This window comes from Lupinus angustifolius, chromosome LG10, assembly GCF_001865875.1.
Source record: "Lupinus angustifolius cultivar Tanjil chromosome LG10, LupAngTanjil_v1.0, whole genome shotgun sequence".
Classification (NCBI taxonomy): Eukaryota; Viridiplantae; Streptophyta; class Magnoliopsida; order Fabales; family Fabaceae; genus Lupinus; species Lupinus angustifolius.
Window position 1 is genome coordinate 6515166 of NC_032018.1, and position 18392 is coordinate 6533557.

Below are 18392 nucleotides of genomic sequence, written 5' to 3' on the forward strand. Positions count from 1 at the left end.
CAAGGTTCATTGTTTTCTTAAGGTATCTCATTACCCTTTCAATAGCATGCCAATGCTCCATACTTGGTCTACTGGTAAACCTGCATAATAATCCCACAACATAGGCAATATCGGGTCTAGTGCAATCAGTGGAATATCAAAGACTGGCAATGATGCTAGCATATTCAACTTGCCTTACACCTTCACCAATGTTCTGAAAAAGTTTTACACTTGGATCATATGGTATGCTAGCAGGTTTATAGTCAAAGTATTTACATTTTTATAGGATCTTTTCCACATAGTGAGATTGATCCAAAGAAATTCCTTCTCTTGACCTAGTAATTTTTATACCAAGGATTACACTTGCCTCTCCAAGGTCTTTCATATCAAAGTTGTTATACAACAATTATTTCACATTATTCACAACATGAATGTTGGAACCAAATATGAGTAGATCGTCTACATAGACACATATGATAGTGTAAATGTCATTTTCTGATTTGTAATAAATGCATTTGTCACTTTCATTCACCTTAAACTCATTCGAGACCATTAAGTCGTTAAACTTTTCATGTCACTATTTAGGTGCTTGCTTAAGACCATACATCAACTTATCTAACTTGCAGGCCTTATTTTCTTGTCCATGTATTACAAAACCTTCAGGTTGTTCCATATAGATTTCTTCTTCCAAATCACCATTTAAAAAGGCAGTCTTAACATCCATTTGATGTACTAATAAATTATGTATCACATCAATCGATATTAGTACTCTAATGGATGTTATTCTAGTAACAGGTGAAAATGTGTCGAAGAAATCTACATTTTATCTTTGCCTGAAACCCTTAACTACAAGGCGAACCTTGTATTTATCCATTGTGCCATCAAGTTTCAGTTTCTTTTTCAATATCCATTTACAACCAATAGGTTTGCAGCCAGGAAGCAAGTCAGCTAGATGTCAGGTCTTGTTAGACTCTAGAGAATCCATCTCATCATTTATGGCTTCTTGCCACAAATCAGCATCCAAAGAAGTCAAAGCTTCTTGGAGTGTTGATGGATCCTCTTCCAATGTATAGACCATATAATCAGGTCCATATTCTCTAGCATTCCTTGCTCTCTTACTTCTTCTAGGTTCTATTTCTAACTCGTCGTTATTATCATTATTCATAATCATAGGTATGTGACAAGTTATTGTGCCCCCACTATTCCTCAATTTAAAAGGGAATTTCATTTCATTGAAGTCAGCATCGTTAGACTCAATGATCACTTTTGCGTTAAGGTCATGAAACCTATATGCTTTGTTGTTTACAGCGTACCCAATGAATACACATTCATAGGCTCTACTTGCGAGTTTAACTATCTTGGGGTCTGGTATCCAGACACAAGCCAGACAACCCCAAGTTCTCAAATAAGACAAGTTTGGTTGTCTATTCTTAATACTTTCATATGGGGAAATTTTGTTTTTAGTCTTGGGGACTCTATTTAGCACATAACATACAGTTAATAAAATTTCACCCACCAAGAGGGTGCTGCACCAGAACTTAACAACTTTGGAATTAAACCTAAGCTACTCAAATTTGAAATTGCACGTTTATTAATATGACAAAGTCTAGTATGCCAAATATTAAAATCACACATGTAAACAGAATCAGAAATTTTATTAATAGAAACATCAACATTTAATTTAAACATGTCATTAGTGGCGTACTCTTTCCGAACAAATACCCCACTCTTAGTAAGAGTATACAAGTCTGCTCCTATGGTCTGGGTGAAACCAGCCTTATTAAGAAGAAAACCAGAAACTAGATTCTTCCTCATATCTGGAGTGTGCATCACATCTTTAAGAATCAGAGTCTTCCCAAATGTGAATTTCAGCTCCACATCACAAGTTCCAGCAACGATAGTGGTGTGGGAGTCACCCAACAACACCTTCTTATCATCAGCATCCGTGTATGTTTTGAACATAGCACGGTCATAGCAGACATGGCGGGATGCGCCAGTATCTACCCACCACCCATCAGTTCCTCCAACCATAGTTACCTCATATAATACAACCACAAATGGTTCATCAACCATGTTGGCCTGTGGAGGACGATCCATGGGATTATTTCTGCACTTGCGTGCCATATGACCTGGCTTCCCACATTTGAAGCAGAAGAGCAGATTGCCAGAGTCATTCTTAGCGGGGGCTTAGCATATTGGACCTTTTGGGGGTTCCAATTCTTGTTTCGACTAATGTTCTGAGCCTTATTCCCACTGTGGTTCTGATTCTTGAAGTTAGTGCCAGAAGGCTTCAGACCCACACCTGAGAATTTCTTCTTAGTGTTATTGTTCGAGACAATCAACACCTCATCTTTCTGATATTGCTTACGAGCCTCTTCTTCAATACGAAGACGATTGATCAGAGATTCCAAAGAGATTTCTTTGGTCTTATGCCTCAGAAGGTTTTTGAAGTCCTTCCAGCTAGGAGGCAGCTTGTCAATTTTGACAGCAACTTGAAAGTTTAAGGGCATAGCATCAGAAATGATCTCATGAGCAATTTTCTAAATCTCGTAGGACTGAGACTCTACTGATTTATCACCAGTCATTTGATACTTGAGGTAGCGGCTAACAACATATTTCTTAGTCTCAGCTTCCTCAGTATCATATTTTTTCTCAAGTGCATACCAAATTAATTTGGCAGACTTGTATGGGCTATAGTAATCATACAGATCATCAGACAACCCATTTAGAATGAAGTTCTTACATAAGTAATCACTTTCATTCCAGAGAGCTAGTTCAATGGCCAGTTTATCCCTTTCCTCTTTTTCAGCCTTGTTCGACACCACTAGGATGTTGGTTATTAGAACGTGGGCAGCCTTTCTCATAGTGAGGAAAAATTCCATCTTATGTTGCCACCGTTTGAAATTTGTTCCGTCAAACCAAAATGACTTGTTCAGGTCATAGCTGTTCGGTCCAGTAATATTATCTACGAATGTCATTGCAGTCGAACCGTCTTAAAATTGTTGTTACCGTAGCTTGCAGCAATTCTAAATGGCACGAAACAATACTTACTGGCTGAGTCACGACCAGGTCGCTCTCTTGAAGATGTTTCGTGGCACTGTCCAAAATGTGCAAGCAGACTATCAACCACGCCGTCCCCAGGATAAAGCAGCCCAGATATATGTTATCGAATTCTTACAGCACTATAAGAACCAATCTCGAATACACCCACCACAACAATGCTACAAGTGCCAATTCTCGAAATTACCTAAAATATGGCTACCCGTGCCAATTCTCTTCCCATAATACTGATTACCAGTGTCAGTTCTCGAAATCCCACAATATGGCCACATGTGCCAATTCTTTACTCACAATACTGACTACCAATTCTTTACCCAAAATCCCACTTTGGCTGCCTATGCCAATTCTTAAGTGCCACAGAAAGAAAGGGGAAGAAGGTTGCCGGAAATGCGTCGGCGGAGTATTAGGGGGGAGAAAGAAAAGTTGAGAGGAAATGCCTTCAACTTGGTGCAAGTTAAAATGAAGGGAGAAAGCCTCTATTTATAACATGAGATTTTTTTCATGTTCCTCATTTCTCCAATGTGGGACTTGGGAGCTTTTTTTTTTCTTTTCTAAAACTCTTCTATGTGGAACTTGAGAATTGTTTTTTCAAATCTCTTCTATGTGGGACTTGGGTGTTTTTTATATTTCACACCCAAAAGTTCTCACTAATGGTTTTCAACAAACCATGTTCCAACACATCCTTCTCTTCCAATCTACGCCATCTCTGCTTACCAAACAAAGAATTACGAAACGCGATAAATCTCTTACTCCCAATCCCCCAAGAAATTTGGGTTTACAAACCTCCAACCAAGACACCCAAGCAATGCCTTTACTCCCTCTCTTATTCCCCAAAGAAATTTCCTTTGCAGGCTGGCAATCTTGGACAACACCTTCTTCGGAGCTTTGTACAGAGATAACAAGTAGGTAGGGATGCTAGATAGAATTGAATTGAGAAGGACTAACCTACCACCAAAAGAAATATGCTTACATTTCCAAGATGCAAGTCTCTTAGAAACCACCTCAATAATGCCTTGCCACGTTGTCAATCTTTTTGGGTTGGCCCCACCGGAATTCCCAAGTAAAGGAATGGTATGGACCCAATTTTACAAGCTAAGAATCTTGCCGCTTCTGATATAATATCGTCTAACACTGCAATGGAAAACAAGGAGCTTTTCTGGGCATTAACTCTCAAACCTGAAGCTAATTCAAATTATCCAAGGATACTCTTAATAGTCCATAGATTTGAAGTTGAAGACTTGAACACTAGAATTGTGTCATCAACAAACTGGAGATTACAGACCTCCACTCCCTGTCTACCAATTTTATAGCCATCTAGTTACCCAAAACTCTAGCTTGCATTACCAAACCTGCAAATCCTTCTGCAACTACAAGGAAAAGGAAAGGAGTCATTGGATCGCCTTGTCTAATACCCTTTGAGACCGAGAAATGATTTGATGGGGTACCATTAACCAAAACAAACATAGAGGTAGATGAAAGACAAGCACTAATCCACTTCCTCCATTTATCTGAAATAAGTATTAATGTTGCACATTAAATTAATATGTACACCACATTTCCACATGCTCTTTATTGGTAAGTATGTTACCTAAAACTAATTTGTTTCACTATTAAGACGAAGAAAAAACAAAAAAAATCCTTCGTCCCTACTCTCTCCCCTCTTTTTCTTCTATCATATTTCTTCTTTGATTCTCCTCACATACTAAACACTACATGTCATCCAAAATCAATGTCCTCTTCTTCATCTCACTAGGTCTCTTTTGTATTATCTTTATTTCAGAGTCAATGATGAGTAATATATGAATGACAAATTGATTATATAAAAAAACTTTTATAATGTTTATACATATGTATTAAATTCTTTTGTGATTGTGTTAATGAAAAACTAATGATAGGACTAAACTCGTTAACTTTTGATAAGTTGAAATTACATTTTGACATAAACTTAAACAATGATATGAAGTTGAAAAAATAATTAAGATAACATACCAAAACAATTGTTTGTCAAGGAATGAAATCGGCCCTTAGTTTTAGAGGTTTACTTAAAAAAATATTGTTAGTAGAGATTTCATTAAAATTTTATTTCACTATGAGGATCCATTTAAATTTTATTAGAAGTATAAGAACATAGTTAAAAACTGTTAAATTTAATTTCATGGGTCGTATATAAATTTGAGTAAAAGTATAAAAATCAATATAAATTAATTTAACCTTATGCAAAATTACCATCATGCCAAAGTCTTCATTATGTCACCTAAAGATGTGGTATAGCAAGGAGAGAGCAATGTCAGTTAATTAGGAGAGTGCTTCGAATCAATGAGAAACAACTCAAAGGGCTAAAAAGAAACCAATAAACAAACTAAGAAAAAAATCTCACCTATTGGAGTGCGACACATTCTATCCATTCTACATTATTTTAACACTTTATTTATTAGGCTCCAATTATACAACAAAAAAGTCATTATTTCATTAAAAATGCCATTGATTATACTGTATCGAATAATATGAAATAATATGATAATGCACTATTACAAAAATGTTTATTTATAAAATATTAATTTCTAAGTTTTTCTTAAGTAGTTAAGTTATATTTAAAAAAATCTCACTATTTGAATACTAAGATAAAATACTCAGTTGAGAGATTTAATATGGTTCTATTGAAATACAGTGGTGAGCCACCTGTGCTCTTTTTATTGGCTTATAAAAAATACAGATACTCTACTTATGCATGATATACGAATGGGGATCTGCTGTCATGGTTCATGTCTCAATCTGTGTCTCAAGCCAATTAAAATGTATCATTTGATTAATTAGAAAAAATATAAAAACAAAGTTATATTATTTGATATGTATTTATTGGATAGGCGCAGAAAGAGACATGATTTTGGGACAAACGATTATATTCTAGTGATATACTAGCTTAGACTCACAACATCAAGTATCTATAATCAATACAGTTACTACTGGTATAAAAGTCATTTTCATATAGAGCATCTCCATTTTCTTATGAAGTAAGGACAACACCTTATTTAAGGAATTGCCCTTAACCATAAAATTTTATGGGAATGAAAATGATAATACAAAAAGAAAGAGAGACGTGTGGTATATTGTAGGATCCATTTAAGATTTTTTTTTAAAACTAATTAGTAGGCTAATTATTGTGAAATCCTTAGCTGAGTTGATTAAATCATAGAAATATAAAAAATGACAAAAAGTTATTTAAACAAAAGGGTCACCATGTAGGGACAAAATTTACTATCCCAAATTATACCAAAAAACATGTCTCTAACCAATAAAAATATATCACATTAATTAATAAAAATAAATATTTGTTATTTTTTCTGTTTTTGTTTTAATATCATTGATCCTGAACTATAAATCATTTTCTACTCTTATATAAATAGTAAGTAACCTAGCCATTTTATACCACTACTCTCCATTCTCAAAACTGCATATTTCACACTTCATACAACCTTCTTTAATCTTAACATTTACATTATTACTGCATGGGGAATAATACAACAATATTATCAGCAATGTTCAAATTCTGCATTATTATCTTGATCATCTTCACCTTGTTCATGAGTTTGCAGGCTCGAAGTCTCAAAGGGCATGTAGATAGCCTACACCTTTTGCATGAGTTTGGTTTTGATGGAATAAAGCATACACGTACTCGAATTTCTTTTGATGATAGGGTTGCACCAGGAGGACCAGATCCTATTCACAATAATCATCACCATCTTCCATAGTTAGTTGATAGAGTATTTTCCCCTTCCTTTTTTCTGTATTTCATATTTTCCATTAAAACTATGTTATGGAGGAAGATGTGTACGTAGATTAGGTGTTTGGTCGTTATCATTTTGTTGTGTTGTGCTCTTTGTTCTTCTGCAGTGAGATATTGATTTCCACTTCTCTATTACCATTATCTTCTTCTTTTATTTTCACTTGGTCTTTCTTTACTTTTCTATTGTATTTCTTTGCTAACCCAACCTCCAAAACCTCTCACGAGCTCCCCAAATTTGAGGGATTTTGAAAGAAAGATTTTAATGGGAGGGGAAAGGAAAGATAGAGAATCAAAGAGGAAGCAATGATAAGAAATGGAATGAGAATAGTGAATGCTTATTCTAAGTCTTTCTCTTCCCAGGGGAGAAAGAAATGGGAAAGAGGATTCATGTTTTAGTTTTGGTGGCTTGAGTCTTTAATGTTTGAGCTAGGTTTTTCTTATTTGTTTGATGTATTTTCCTCTCACTTTGCGGGTAATGAATTTATTCATTTTGGGTATATGATTATTTCTCTCAACAAATGTCGCTTTCAGAAATTAAACTTTATCCTACAAATCTAATAGAACCTTACACCATAGACCAATGTCTCCTTGGTTATTTAATTTCATGTTTGTTTCTTGTTTTGATCATGAGCTCAGTAGTTTTTTATTATTGTTTTCTTTATTTATCAACCTGGCTGGCTTGGTTTCTAGTTCTTCTACATTATTAAAGAAAGATAAGAGAAGGAGTGAATTTGATTTCTTAAACCATGTTCTTTTAGCACTGTACATGAAGAAGGAAATGTAAAAGATTCAATTATTAATGTGTGAGGTAGTAACATGAATTTTTATAAATGATTATATATGATGACATCATATGTATCATTTATATCTCATTTGGTGTACCAAGTCAATGAGAAAATTTCTTTCATTTAAAAAAATTATAAAAACAAAAAATAATATTTTAATATTATTTTGTGAAGTTTGATTGGTATGATATATAAGTGTGCATTGCCTCTGACCCTTCTTGGAAGGTGTGAAGATTCCTAAGTTAATGATAAGACTAGCCTTGATTAATACATTTCTTTTTATTTTTCAAAAATAAATCCATTCAAATGATTTTTTATTGTGCTATTCACCAAGTGATTTAAAACAGGGGTAGGGTTTAGTGAGATTCACTATACCTTTTTATTGTCTTACTTTATGTGTCAATTTAACCAAAATACAAAAGTTTAATTTAATTAATAAATTAAATGAAAATAGTTTTTGACTAATTATAAACCTCTTACATGAAGTAAGATATTTTTGTCCTCGTCTGGATAATATATAAGGTGACAGTGACTCTTCAATATTTTTCAAATTGCAGAATACATTTTCTACAATTCTTTGTTTGATAGTAGAATTACTTACTCTACTATTAATAATAAAACGTTAATCTAATGATGTGAGGTCTTATTGGATTCTTAAATTTATCAAAAACTTAGTTCCTAATAACAATATTTGATGAATTAAGAGAGACAATTACACATCATCAAAAAAGATTAGTTCATTAACTATATACTAAGAGAATACCCTTAATTATATCAGAAAAATCACTTATGCAACTTATAGTTAGATTGAAGCTCTTGAAGGCATATGTAGTCATCTAGCTCGATAAAAAAGGTCCTGGCTACCCAAGTTGCATTTTTATGAGACTACTATGATTGTCATTATCGGAGACTACATTCCCATGCATTAGTTTGCATTAACCCATAATTTAATTGTGATGGCGACACAACTAGAACAACAATTTATAACACTGTATAAAGAAAGCATCATGGGGACAGGAACTATTTTTAAAATCCCTTTAATGATCTTCAATACTCTTAATGCAAGCGAAAAGACAATAGTCAATAAAGCAGCCATACGGAGATAATTACAAATTGATAACATAAAGCATGTTAAAAGAAGGAATAGGCAAGCCATGGCTTCTCACTAAAATTCTCCAATATGGAAGTTTTAATTTGTGGACATTGCTCAAAATGTTTGAGGCCTAGCCACAATAATGTGAATTAGGATACCAATCCCAAAATTAGTATATCTATATGTTCCCTTACCAATAAGCTTTCTTCAAGTAATGTAAATATGTTATTTTTATGTTTTTAGAATTTTCTTTTTAGTTAAGTGTCATTTTTTATTGGATTTAAGCAAGAAATGAGATAGGAATGAGAACATATAATCTTTATTCCTGTCTACATAGTTAAACAACTTTTCCTTTCTTAAATAGGTCTGATGGCTTTATTTATATTTGTGCACCTGTACTGCATGCGGTGAACACAAAGTTTTGGGCTTTGATCCACATAATTATAATCCTATTCAAGACCCATATAGAGGCCGAAATTAGAAATAAAAAGTAAGCTCTATTGCGCACAGTGTTCCAAATCTGTTTTGATCGATTTTAGGGGAAATAATCTAATTAACTTGTGGTCCACTTTGGAGTGTTGATATTAAGAGATCCAATCCGAAAATATTATATATGGTTTGAATTAATTTTTTATATATAAAAAATTAATACTATACATACACTTCAAAATTCATAAACATGACTAAAATATTTAAGTCTAATACATTTAAAATGACAAGTTTACTTACATTTCACGTTAATATTGCTATAACTTTCTCGCATTACTATCTACCATGTTAATGTAAAAAATCAAATAACTATTGCATTAATTTAAAAATTAGTATATCAAATACCACAACCTTGTCATATTACTCTTTACATGCACTATCAATACACCATATCTATACTATATATCTATATTTCTATATATATATACTATATATATAAAGCTAAAACATCTTATAACTACTTAATATGGTGTAATTTCTTATTGAATATTTTACCCTTATAATTAACTATTATTACAATGTTTTTATACCCCTTTAATGATCTTCAATACTCTTAATGCAAGCGAAAAGACAATAGTCAATAAAGCAGCCATACGGAGATAATTACAAATTGATAACATAAAGCATGTTAAAAGAAGGAATAGGCAAGCCATGGCTTCTCACTAAAATTCTCCAATATGGAAGTTTTAATTTGTGGACATTGCTCAAAATGTTTGAGGCCTAGCCACAATAATGTGAATTAGGATACCAATCCCAAAATTAGTATATCTATATGTTCCCTTACCAATAAGCTTTCTTCAAGTAATGTAAATATGTTATTTTTATGTTTTTAGAATTTTCTTTTTAGTTAAGTGTCATTTTTTATTGGATTTAAGCAAGAAATGAGATAGGAATGAGAACATATAATCTTTATTCCTGTCTACATAGTTAAACAACTTTTCCTTTCTTAAATAGGTCTGATGGCTTTATTTATATTTGTGCACCTGTACTGCATGCGGTGAACACAAAGTTTTGGGCTTTGATCCACATAATTATAATCCTATTCAAGACCCATATAGAGGCCGAAATTAGAAATAAAAAGTAAGCTCTATTGCGCACAGTGTTCCAAATCTGTTTTGATCGATTTTAGGGGAAATAATCTAATTAACTTGTGGTCCACTTTGGAGTGTTGATATTAAGAGATCCAATCCGAAAATATTATATATGGTTTGAATTAATTTTTTATATATAAAAAATTAATACTATACATACACTTCAAAATTCATAAACATGACTAAAATATTTAAGTCTAATACATTTAAAATGACAAGTTTACTTACATTTCACGTTAATATTGCTATAACTTTCTCGCATTACTATCTACCATGTTAATGTAAAAAATCAAATAACTATTGCATTAATTTAAAAATTAGTATATCAAATACCACAACCTTGTCATATTACTCTTTACATGCACTATCAATACACCATATCTATACTATATATCTATATTTCTATATATATATACTATATATATAAAGCTAAAACATCTTATAACTACTTAATATGGTGTAATTTCTTATTGAATATTTTACCCTTATAATTAACTATTATTACAATGTTTTTATACAAAAATATTAATAGGAGTTAGAGAAAATTACATACCTAAAAATATCATATTGATCACAAAAAATAATATTCTCTTAAATATTTAATACTAGGAATAAGATTGCGGGTAGGCAGATACGAAGTGTTTGTCAACACGCTAGTTATAGAAAGTCAAAACTACAAATAACATAATTTTTCACATTCCAAAATTACATTTTCGTAACTCCTCCATTAATAAACATCATAAACTTCCAAACATTATTTCTATTCCTTTTCACAATACATCATTATTCTTCCACACATTTTCTTATTTTATTTGTTCTTCTTGAATTCTATATTATTAATCTTCTTATATCTTTTGTTTCTATTGAGTTTTTATACAACATTTCTTATATTAGATTATATTTCTTTAAAGAATGTAACAAAAAAAAATACATATCAGAAAAACTAAAAATGCAAGTCGATAGACATGAAGTGCCGATTGACATGCTGGTAAAGACATAATGTCAAAAGTTCACAAGATTGTTTTTATCACCATGTTAATATAAATAAACAAATAACTATTGTATAAATTTAAAAAAAAAATCATACACTACAATATATTTGGGTCACAAACATGGGTAAGGATATTAAATCATAACAAGATATTCTCATTAAAAGAATAAAGAAACAATTGGATATACTGACAATGATTTTCTCCTTCATTTTGATTATAGTGTATATTAGAAGAAAATAAATCTAACAACTTAATTATATTTATCAAGAGAAATATCACATCTACAATGTAAACATATTATTTATGTGAGAAATATATTACTTAACGAACACATGTTTTCTTAGCCATATCAAATGAACATTATTAAATCTACAATATTACTAATTGGTTGTTGAATTTGAACTTTAGCTTGTCTCAGAATATTACTGAACTGAAATGTTAAACACTTAAACACAAAACTTTTTTATACAAATTCCTAATAAGCTAAACTAATGTAGTCCACTTTGAATAGGTATGTTTACTAGAGTTGGATTAAAAAATTGAACGAGGTTGTTTGGTCTTCAAAAAATCAACCCAACATAATTAATCACAATATCTTTATGTGATTTCAGATTTCATTTTAGACCAGTATGCATTTAAAGACCCCTGACTTCAAGGACATGTGATCATAACCCAACCCTACTTGTTCACCCGATTAAGTCGATCATGATCAGGCCTAAACAAGGTCGGATCTCATCGTATTTAGGACTAAGTTCAGGTTCAATAATTAGATTTAAACAATAATTAGGGTCTGGTAGATGACAAACATGATACGACTCTACAGATCTTATGATCACTCACTTATTATGTTTGTATGTGTCTCTATTCAATTGTGTGACAAAAATGATATTATTTTCTTTATTATTTCTCTCTATCGAGGTTGTTTCATGTGGTGAAAAGAGAAATAGAAAAGTTTGCCATGGAAGGTGAAGTTAGAAAAAGAGAAATAGAAAAGTGGAGGTGTAGTACTAAAGGACTTTTTAAAATAAGAAATGATAAAATTAGTAATAATTATGAATAAAAACTAAATATAAAAAATTAAGTTTTTAAGTATTTAATATATTATTATTAATAAATTTATTTCTACTTTTTCACACAAGGTATGAGAGAACAAATGTTAACCTTGCTCCAAACACCAAATCGGGGCGTGTAATAACCCTTCCGGGTTATTGTCAGTGTCAGTCAACGTCCAAACTAACAAGTACTCATCACGCGCTACGTCCTTCGAAAGTCCACGTTACCCACACCCGAGTTCTCATTGCTTCGTGCACAACACGCTCTAAAATCTCGAGTTATTGGGTCTCAAAAATTCGGCGCTACAACGTGTTCCATCTTCACACGCGTGGCGCGTCACTACTGACGCATCCCTACGACACCAACCACCGTAGCCTTATACTTATGTTGCGATAAGACGAAACTCCGAAAAGTTGTAGCTAGAGAAAGTGTGTTGTAGCTAGAGAAAGTGTGTTGTAGCGATATCTGATTCGGAACCAAAAGGTAACGAAGCTCCAAACTCTACTCTCTGATTTTCGCATCTCTAATTCGATTTTTGAATTTGACCGTAGATGTTTGAATGAGCCCTAGAAATTAATTTTAGGACTACAAAAATTGTAGGTTATTCTTCTTCTTCGTGTTTAAAACCCTAGTTTGTGAAATTAGCGTTTTGTGAAGGAAGTAGAAGTAGGATTTTTCTTGAATGCATGGCTTCGGGGCCTGTAGAGAAACAAAGATACACAGAGAGTAAGGTTTACACGAGAAAAGCGTTTAATGGACCGAAGAAGAAAGCGAACGCCTTAAACGCTGTCGTTCCTACCACGACAGTTACAACAACTAACAACCAAGAGGACAACAATACTGCTCCCGTCACTGCCATCACTACCACTGTTAACTTGGTTGAGAATCGAAACGCCTATGAGGTTGAGAATAATGTGAATAATGTTTCGGCTCGGCGAATGGTACTGGAGGATGGGAATTCAGCTCAGCTGCAAGTAAATTCGAGGTTAGATGTGGTTTCTAATGAGCTGCCTGTGAAGCCAGGGTTGGATAATGGAGTTAAGATTAGCTTGGGGTTGGGGTCGAAGCAAGAGAAGCGGGAGCTAAGGAGGAAACTTGAAAGGGAGCTTGATTTGGTGAGGAGATGGGTGAATAGGTTTGAAGATGGAAATTCAACCGTGTTGGTAGCATCCACTGGAGCTAAGGGTGCTCTTTCTGAGGTAGCATCGACTGTTGCTCTACGAGAACCTACCAGGTCTGTTGGTGTTCCACGAGAGCCTAACAGGGCTTTTAACAAGTTGAGTGTGTCAGTGTTAGAGAATAATCACGGGGTAAGCGCAAATGTTGAGAAGGAGAAGAGAACACCGAAGGCAAACCAGTTTTATCTCAATTCAGAGTTCTTGCTTGCTAAAGATAGATTTCCACCTGCAGAGAGTAACAAGAAGTCAAAATTGAGTGGGAAGAAGCGTGGTGGGGGAGAAATAGGACATTGTTTTGGGACGGATTCAAAGTATTTCAAGAGCTGTAGCTCATTGCTTGAGAAATTGATGAAACACAAACACGGTTGGGTGTTTAATACTCCAGTTGATGTTGAGGGTCTTGGTTTGCATGACTATTTCACTATCATCGCACATCCAATGGATTTAGGAACTGTGAATTCAAGGCTGAACAATAATTGGTACAAATCACCCAAGGAGTTTGCAGAGGATGTGAGACTTACATTTCGTAACGCCATGACATATAATCCTATAGGACAAGATGTTCATGTCATGGCGGAGCTTCTATTAAAGTTATTTGAGGACAAATGGGCCATAGTAGAGTCAAATTACGACCGTGAGATGACATGTGGCAGAGATTATGGGGCACCTATCCCTACATCTTCACCTTTGTCTAGAAAGGCTCACTCCACTTTCCAGCCACCACCTTTTGATATGAGAAGAATTTTGGGTAGGTCAGAATCAATGACACATCCTCCTAAAATCACGAGCGTTACACCTTCAGCTCGAACCCCTGCTCCAAAAAAGCCAAAAGCAAGAGATCCTCATAAAAGAGACATGACATATGAGGAAAAACAAAAACTTAGCGCAAACCTTCAGAATTTACCTTCTGAAAAGCTAGATGCAGTTGTGCAAATTATTAAGAGGAGAAACTCAGCACTTTCCCATAATGATGATGAAATTGAAGTGGATATTGATAGTGTGGATGCCGAGACTCTCTGGGAGCTTGATAGATTTGTGACCAACTATAAGAAAAGTTTGAGCAAACAAAAGAGGAAGGCTGAACTTGATCTTCAACTTATAACACAATCTGACCAGAATTCCCCACATAAGGTAAAGCATTCAATTTTTACTTCTAATTTTCATTGTCTACTTTAGGAAACAACCATTGCTAAATGCATTTATTTCACACTTCCTGTAGAGTCAAACACCAGCTGTGGTTGAGCTTATGAAAGAAACACAAGCAGGTAATTTGTTATTGGTGGCATTTCGAGTGTTGTCAATCTCAATTATTGAATTATGATATATCTCGTTTGCATGCTTGTGAGCAGATGAAAGAAATGTTCCCCCATCCTTGCCTTCGCAAGTGGAAATTCAAGTGAATAACGGGAGCAAGTCTAGTAGTTCAAGCAGCTCAAGCAGTGGCTCTGGCCCTTCCTCAAGTGGTACTTTGGTTAATTATTTAGTTATTAGATATCTTTCCCATTACTCAAGCTTATACATGTTTGCTCCTGCTTATTGTTTTAGTCATATGTTCTACCTTTCTCATTTTTATGTGTTTTTGCAGATTCTGATAGTGATAGTTCCTCAGCCCCTGGGTCTGATGCAGGATAACAAAGAACCTGAATATATTCTGTCAGGTAGAATTCATCCAAAGTTTTATGTTACTTTGTTATCTGATTTTTGTCTAGTATGTTTTCTGCATCGTATTTTATCTTTCTGCCGGTTTCATTTAGAAGAGGGGCATATGTACCTGTATGAACTGGAACACAATAAATGGATAATGTGTTTATTGATATGAAAACTGGTCTGTAACAAGATGTGAAGCACGAGAGAATTACAAAACTCTCTTCCTCCCTCTCTGCTCTAGGTATTCAGGAGACCTATAACTCTTTCTAACTTCTCTCCCCTCTCCGGTCTAAAATGATACCCTTTAACATTCTCTATCTCTATTTATAGTAGGCTAGACTAAACAACTAATTCTGACAACCTTACTAACATAATTTCTCTTAGCTATAAATCACGATTATTTATAAATGAGTAGTGCTGTTTTACCCTAAAATGTGTAGTTGAGTGCATTTCTAGTGTCCTTTCTTAGGCTTTTGATATGTTAACAGAGTGACAGATATGTCTTGAATGAATCTGAAGATGCCGAAAAATAACAGTAATTGTAAGCTACAACCCAAAGCTGCATTGAATGAGACATGAAGGAATTGGTGCATTGCTTATGTCTAATTACATTTTAGGACGAGTCTACAATGATATAATTTACTTGAGTGCTACAATCTATCTCACTGAAATAATTATAATGTAGGAAATAATTGCCTGACACATGATTTTAACCGCTGAATGTTGTGGCATTCATGTAACTTGTGGAATGATCCTATTTTTTTATGCATTAACAGTTTAATACTATGGAAAATGAAAAATCCAAATTTACATTTGTGTTTTTGTTCTGACTGTCAGGATTTATTGTAACAGAATGTTTTAAGTTTGAACTATTACTAACTTTTTTCTCATTTCTTTTGTCATTTAATGTGGCAGATCTCTGATGTTAGATTAAGATGATGGTGTATCTAAATTTAGCAGTTGGTTTGTGGAGGAAGCATTTTCAAGGCCACCTGTGATCCTAATGATGCAGTGTGGGATCTTTTTCACTCATTTGTTGGAACTGTTCTCCATGCAATTCATAGCCTTACTTGTGTTGATAGGAAAAACTCTTGTATAATATTTGGTAGAATGTGATGATAATTAGGTTGTTAGTTTTCCATAGCAGTGCATATTGCTAACTACTTATTTTTGTTTTGTGATGGCAGATTCAAGATTCTCGCTATTATACAAAGGTAATCTGTAAATCCTAGTTTTTGAAGCTATTATTTGTGTAAACGTGAAATTTCAGTTTGTGTGGTAGCATGAGTTTTGCTTATTTTTTGTTTATTAGTGATATAGGGACATTAGGAACAAAGATCAAGTGTCCCAAAAAAAATTATGTCACTATGTCTTAGGTCAATCAAATTTCACCAAGTAATATAAAAATGTTAGTTTTTGTTTTTATGTCTTTTATTTGTAATTCAGTGGCAGTTTTTAATTGGTCTGGGACATAAATAGGATCGAAAATGGAACACATGATTTCCATTCTGACATTAGGGGATGTTAGTGTGTGTACATTTTAGCTAGTTCAGTTTCACTGTCTGCTTTTGGGATTCTTGAGTAATTCAGTAGTGACTTGTTAGGTGGTGAATGGAAATTCTCAAAGTTGTACATTGAAGTACATGTCAAAACCCAAGTTTTTTGTCATACATATAAATTGACCTTGTAAATAGAGTGACCTCTTTGGAGATAGCATGAGCTGTGTGTATTTCAGTGTTTGATTTCCTACTTTCGCCCAACTATGTCACAGGTCCTTTTCGTTGAATTTCGGGTTAAGGGTTGGATAAGTATTAATCTAGTCCCCATCCGTCTTGTTATCATTCTAGTTGTGGTGTATGGAGATGTATAGGTTGATTTTGTAGTAGATATATCATTACTCTAATTTATATCTTTGCAGAATATTTAATGAAAAAATGTATGGACTGACAGTGTAAAAGTTTTATACTCTCATCTATTATTTATTTTCAATCATCATTGACTCTTACAAAAAAGTAATACAAATGAATTATGGATGATGTAACGATTGTGTATAAATGTTTACATTGATAACAGTTTAAAATCTATGCACTGTCAATATAAAGTTTTTTTTACAGCATGTTATCCATTATTAATTTGTATTTTTGTTTGAGAATCAATAATGATTAACATATGAATGATTTGTTAAGAGTGTAACTTACACCGTCAGTGTATACATATTAAATCCTATCAATAAATTAACAGCTAATGACATAACAAAAAAAATGTTTGTAGATGAGGTAGAAATTTCTTTTTTGTAAATGTGTGTATATGTATTATGTATACGGTATACCATAATTTCTCACTTAAACAAACATATATGTATTAAAAAATTACCCATGCTAAAAAAAACAGCCCAACACAATCTTGGTTTTTTAAGAAAATGATGCATGTACAATTGTTAATAAAAAATGAACACCCACTATTCCTAACTGTTTGCCTTGTGAGTTGTGAATGAAGTCTCTTTATGTGTTCATATTCTAATATACTAAACTCTCAACATAAGGTTACACACTTAAAAAAGTTATTTAGTCACTAATATTTTGAATCAAACCAAAATTAAAATTCAAAACCAAAGATGAAGATTTGAAATCAAAATCACTGAATGCAACATCAATCTCAGAGGAAAAGACAAACCAACCTATACTCTTGACATTACGATCTTCTATGATATGGCAACTTGCAACTACCATGAGGCGAGCTTCAACTATAGAACTTCTTGGAAATGGATGTTAAGACTTCGTGGAAAAGGAGGTCGATAAGCAAACCGTATTTAATTTGTCACAATTGAAACATGTTCATCTTATATATGACGATTGTAAAATCAATCTATTGCAGCCACAATATCATTCATCGCCATAACTTTTTGTGATTTGAAATTGGTCTGCTATTTCATCCTGATGTGGTTCTGCCCCCTTATGAAATAATTTTGTTTCACTTGCATAACCCAATTTGCAATTTGGAATGATATTTAAAATCTTAGTTATGGTTATTATCTAAAGTGAAAGAGACTAGTTTTGTTGAATTGTATCTTTCCTAGCTAATATGGAGAGGCAAGTTACATATCTGGAGAGGCAAGTTATTATGTAACTTGCCTCTCCATTAACGGAGAGACAAGTTATTATCTAACTTGCGGAGTCTAACTCATCTACTCATCTAATATCTACTTACTATTCTCATTTTTTGGATGTTCCCATTGGGTACT

The 18392-nt window shown here is 33.3% G+C and overlaps 1 protein-coding gene across 4 annotated transcripts; it reads left to right on the top strand.

Moving 5' to 3' along the window:
* On the top strand, positions 12489–16448 carry LOC109358696 (transcription factor GTE4-like). 4 transcript variants are annotated; one of them, XM_019603089.1, is made up of 6 exons: positions 12489–14225; positions 14304–14635; positions 14724–14769; positions 14854–14967; positions 15090–15162; positions 16067–16448. In XM_019603089.1, the coding sequence occupies exons 1-5, from the start codon at positions 13013–13015 to the stop codon at positions 15134–15136; spliced, it is 1752 nt and encodes a 583-aa protein (XP_019458634.1). In that variant the 5' UTR covers positions 12489–13012; the 3' UTR covers positions 15137–15162; positions 16067–16448. The 4 variants fall into 4 exon arrangements, 3 of the variants coding, with proteins under 3 accessions (XP_019458634.1, XP_019458633.1, XP_019458631.1); XR_002108996.1 differs by having other exon boundaries at positions 12491–14635; positions 16067–16284; positions 16346–16447; XM_019603088.1 differs by having other exon boundaries at positions 12491–12811; positions 12927–14635.

Coding starts and splice junctions, on each gene's coding strand:
- LOC109358696 (XM_019603086.1), top strand. CDS start 13,013: ATGGCTTCGGGGCCTGTAGAGAAACAAAGATACACAGAGAGTAAGGTT. Junction 14,770..14,853: donor TATGAAAGAAACACAAGCAG/GTAATTTGTTAT, acceptor GCTTGTGAGCAG/ATGAAAGAAATGTTCCCCCA. Junction 14,968..15,089: donor CTCTGGCCCTTCCTCAAGTG/GTACTTTGGTTA, acceptor GTGTTTTTGCAG/ATTCTGATAGTGATAGTTCC.